This window comes from Ipomoea triloba, chromosome 10 (assembly GCF_003576645.1).
Source record: "Ipomoea triloba cultivar NCNSP0323 chromosome 10, ASM357664v1".
Classification (NCBI taxonomy): Eukaryota; Viridiplantae; Streptophyta; class Magnoliopsida; order Solanales; family Convolvulaceae; genus Ipomoea; species Ipomoea triloba.
This window is the reverse complement of record NC_044925.1, coordinates 7,251,260-7,254,668: the sequence shown is the minus strand read 5'-3', so window position 1 is coordinate 7,254,668 and position 3,409 is coordinate 7,251,260. Positions and strand designations below refer to the sequence as shown.

At 40.1% G+C, this 3,409-nt stretch overlaps 1 protein-coding gene across 1 annotated transcript; it reads left to right on the top strand.

The window, feature by feature from the left end:
* Positions 1-806: 806 nt before the first annotated feature.
* LOC116031395 lies at positions 807-2,850 on the top strand. Its single transcript, XM_031273591.1, has one exon. It carries the CDS (start codon positions 1,262-1,264, stop codon positions 2,501-2,503), a length of 1,242 nt encoding a protein of 413 aa, XP_031129451.1. The 5' UTR covers positions 807-1,261; the 3' UTR covers positions 2,504-2,850.
* The last annotated feature ends 559 nt before the right edge of the window (positions 2,851-3,409 follow it).

Here is a 3,409-nt window from a genome sequence, read left to right as displayed (position 1 = left end):
CTCAACCTATTGAAGCCACTGTTCTCGAACCTATGACCGACCTCCCATTTGGGAGAGTCATTTCATGCTGCTTGACCACAAGGTCTTTGACAATTAATTGACCATCTATTTCAATTAAGTTGATAAAGAAGACAATTAAATATTTAAAAATGTTTGAAGATATCAAAATATTATTTATTTAATCCTACTGTATTATTCATAATAAATTTATTTAAACATAATAAGGTATTCATAAATATATTTGAATATCGGTCAAGATTACATATGCATAGCCTCATATTGTTGAAATCTTATCAGGTATGATAAAGTAGTCTTACATTTTCAAGTTAATTATCCACTTATTAAAAAATACTTACAATTCAATTAGGGAATAAATAACCATGTCTAATAATAAAAACCTTTTTTTGGTAATTCTATAGGGTCTTTCTCTATCTATTTGACGATTCGGATACACCCACGTTCGCTCCGAGAGGCACGAAAGCTGGCCCAGAGGGAATCATCACTTGTAAAAATCGAACCCAAGTTCTCCCAAAATTTTTCTCCACAACGAGACCTTATTCCACTTGAGCTAGCCCATTGTCTTAATAGTAAAAACCTTTAGGTGTAGAATTGCCAAAATCTTTAGAATTTTCAACTAAAAGATAATGATGTAATAAAAGTGTTGAAAGAAAGGTCCACCGAAAAAAATTTAATAATATTATTATTTATGTAATCTAACGTTGCTCCAAAATCACCCATCTCTTCCAAAAAAAAAAAAACATTGGCCTCCTTAAGTAGACTGATGGTTCAAAGTCACAATCGAAAGTTGTTGGCAATCGGCTGCTCTGCTCTTCTCTTGTATTTACACCTCACTCTCTCCGCGCTTCCTTCTTTCTCTCTCCTCCTTCTTCGCGGAAGTGAGCAACTGCTTCTGGATTTATTAGGGTTCATTCAAGATTGTGTTCCGTTCCGTTCCTCCACCATACTCTATATTCGGTAATATAAACAAATGTTTGTATGATCCCTTAGAGTCTCCCTCCGCGTCTCAACACTCTCTGTCCATCTATGTATATAATGTATCATCTCATTTCCGTATTCTCATATCAACACACAATTATCTTTCGATTTTTTCTTCGTGTTCTTCTTCTTGTTGTTATATATATATATATATAGAGAGAGAGACATGATGTTTATCCCTGAGTCCTGAATGGTGTTTGCATAAGCGAGGATTGTTTTGTTGTTTGTTGTTGGATTGGGTTGAATTGTTGAAGTGAAGGAGAATATGGGGTTTCCATGGAAGAAGGTGAAGAGCACCACAAGAATTTCCCAGATGGTGAAGGATCAATTTCACCACCGGAAGAACGCCGCGTCGCCTCTCGTCGTCGAGACCGGCTTTCCCACTTCCCTCGTTGATCTCATCGTCAATCATCGCGACCGCTTCAAGAAGCCATCCCCTTCTCCCCGCTTCAAGAAGAAAAAACCGCCGCCGTCGCCGCCGCCGCCGTTTGATCCGCCGCAGTCGCCGTTGCCCCCTCCGGCGCCGTCCCCCACGCCTCTGGCGCCCACCTCGCCACCCAGACCCCCAATCGCGACAACGGATGCCCACGAAATTGATGGTGCTGGCACTGTTAGTGAGGAAGGTCAAGAGGGTGCCTATTCGAATAAGGTGTTTCTGGCCCTTCTGAAGATCTTCCTGCTCGTAGTTCTCGCTCTGGGAGCTAAGAAGTTCGCGGTTGGGATCACCTTATCGGCATTCTTCTTGTTCTTTGTAGATTACTTGGCAAGAAATGTGTTCAGATACGAGCACTTGGTGCCATGTCCAGAACTGCGGGAGAAATTGAGGCTTATCATCAGTAGAGTTTTTAGATTAGAGGAAGAGGCTCTGCAAAAGGAAGAGTCTTTAGAGCTCCCACCAGAAAGCTCACAATTTGAAGAAATCCAGATTGTGCAGCCAAGGTGTTACTTGGAGCCTCCATATAGGAAGGAGGAAACCGATGATCCATCTTATTGTGGCAAAAGTTTCAGACCTGAAGGGATAAAATCAATTTCGGAGCTAATTGAGGAAGATGAGGACTTATGTGAAGTTCCTGAATCCAAGAGTGGAAAGTCTCGCAGGGCTAAAATAAAGTCAAAAATGAAGAAACTTTTCCCAAAAAGGATTGGGAAGACGGGAAAAGACTCGAAACTTGAAATAAATCCAACTGGAGAGGGAGTGTTTCCTAGAGTTGAGGAAAACGATTCCCCTGAATGTCCCAAAAGAGGATTGGAACCTGCCACCATGGCTATGAACATTACACCTGATGTGAAAGATGCCATCAGCAATTCTCTGGAATTGCCTGAGGGTGTGGTGGAGAAATCAGATTTTGTAGAAAGAGAGAAGAATTACGGTTACTTGTTTCTTATTCTGGTTACCCTTGTTGGACTTGTTATTGGAGGTCGAATTTATGCACTTCTTCTTACCTTGATGTGGTGCTTCTTATCAAAGTCGGGAGGAGCTATAAGGAGAAGTGTAATGGTTTCTTAATCAGGATTAATCAGTTTGGCATATATCTCCTTCACTATGCAATCAATTCCTATCTGTTAGAACAAATTCGTCGAGTCTCTGCATCTATTCTTTTCTCGGAGCCTTTCTTTAGAATATTTGAGCTTGTTCATAGAAGCAGCTGCAATTTGGCACTTTTTGTCATATTGTTGTCTGCTTATTATGAAATGCTCTGTTAGTCTCAGATTGTGTTTAGGCCCTTGAGGGAATATTCAACCTTTGGTTGGTTACTCAACTACAGTTATTGTACCATGACCTGTAAATTTACTGATACAAGATTACCATGCTAACATTTATTCCCGAATCAAAATGTTTATTGCCCAGCAAAACGCTCGACTCTGTTCTTTATTACCTTCTTTATCCCTGTATTTGAGATGAACACAAAATTGAGGCATGCCCCATAGTACACTCTCCTAGTATTGTTAAATCATGTGAGATCGCTAGATCATCTGATTTCTTGCTTCGTCTGCAGTTATTGACAGAGAAGTCAAAGATCAGTAACCTTTGAGAAGCAAAATTCTGCAACTGTCTAGTTTCTACAAGTTTGAAGAGTGTTTGTATTTGGATGAGCATGAGCTGTATCCATGTGGGGTGGCAGCAAATTAAACGTTTTGAATGTGCTGATCTTTCATGGGGCAGCCCAGCCAGAATGAAACGTTATAAATCACGACTGCTCAATAATTTCATAGACCTGAAGTTTAAAATATTATTCCATTCAAATTCTTGTTGAATCCTTAAAGAACATTCCTAACCATATCTCTTCCCTTCTTTGTATGATTGTGCCTCTCTCTCTCTCTGTGGATAAATCTGTCTGGGAAATCTCAATATTGCTGCATAGGATTTCACTCTAGATTTGAATGAGCCACTTGTCTTTCAGGTGAAAACTGC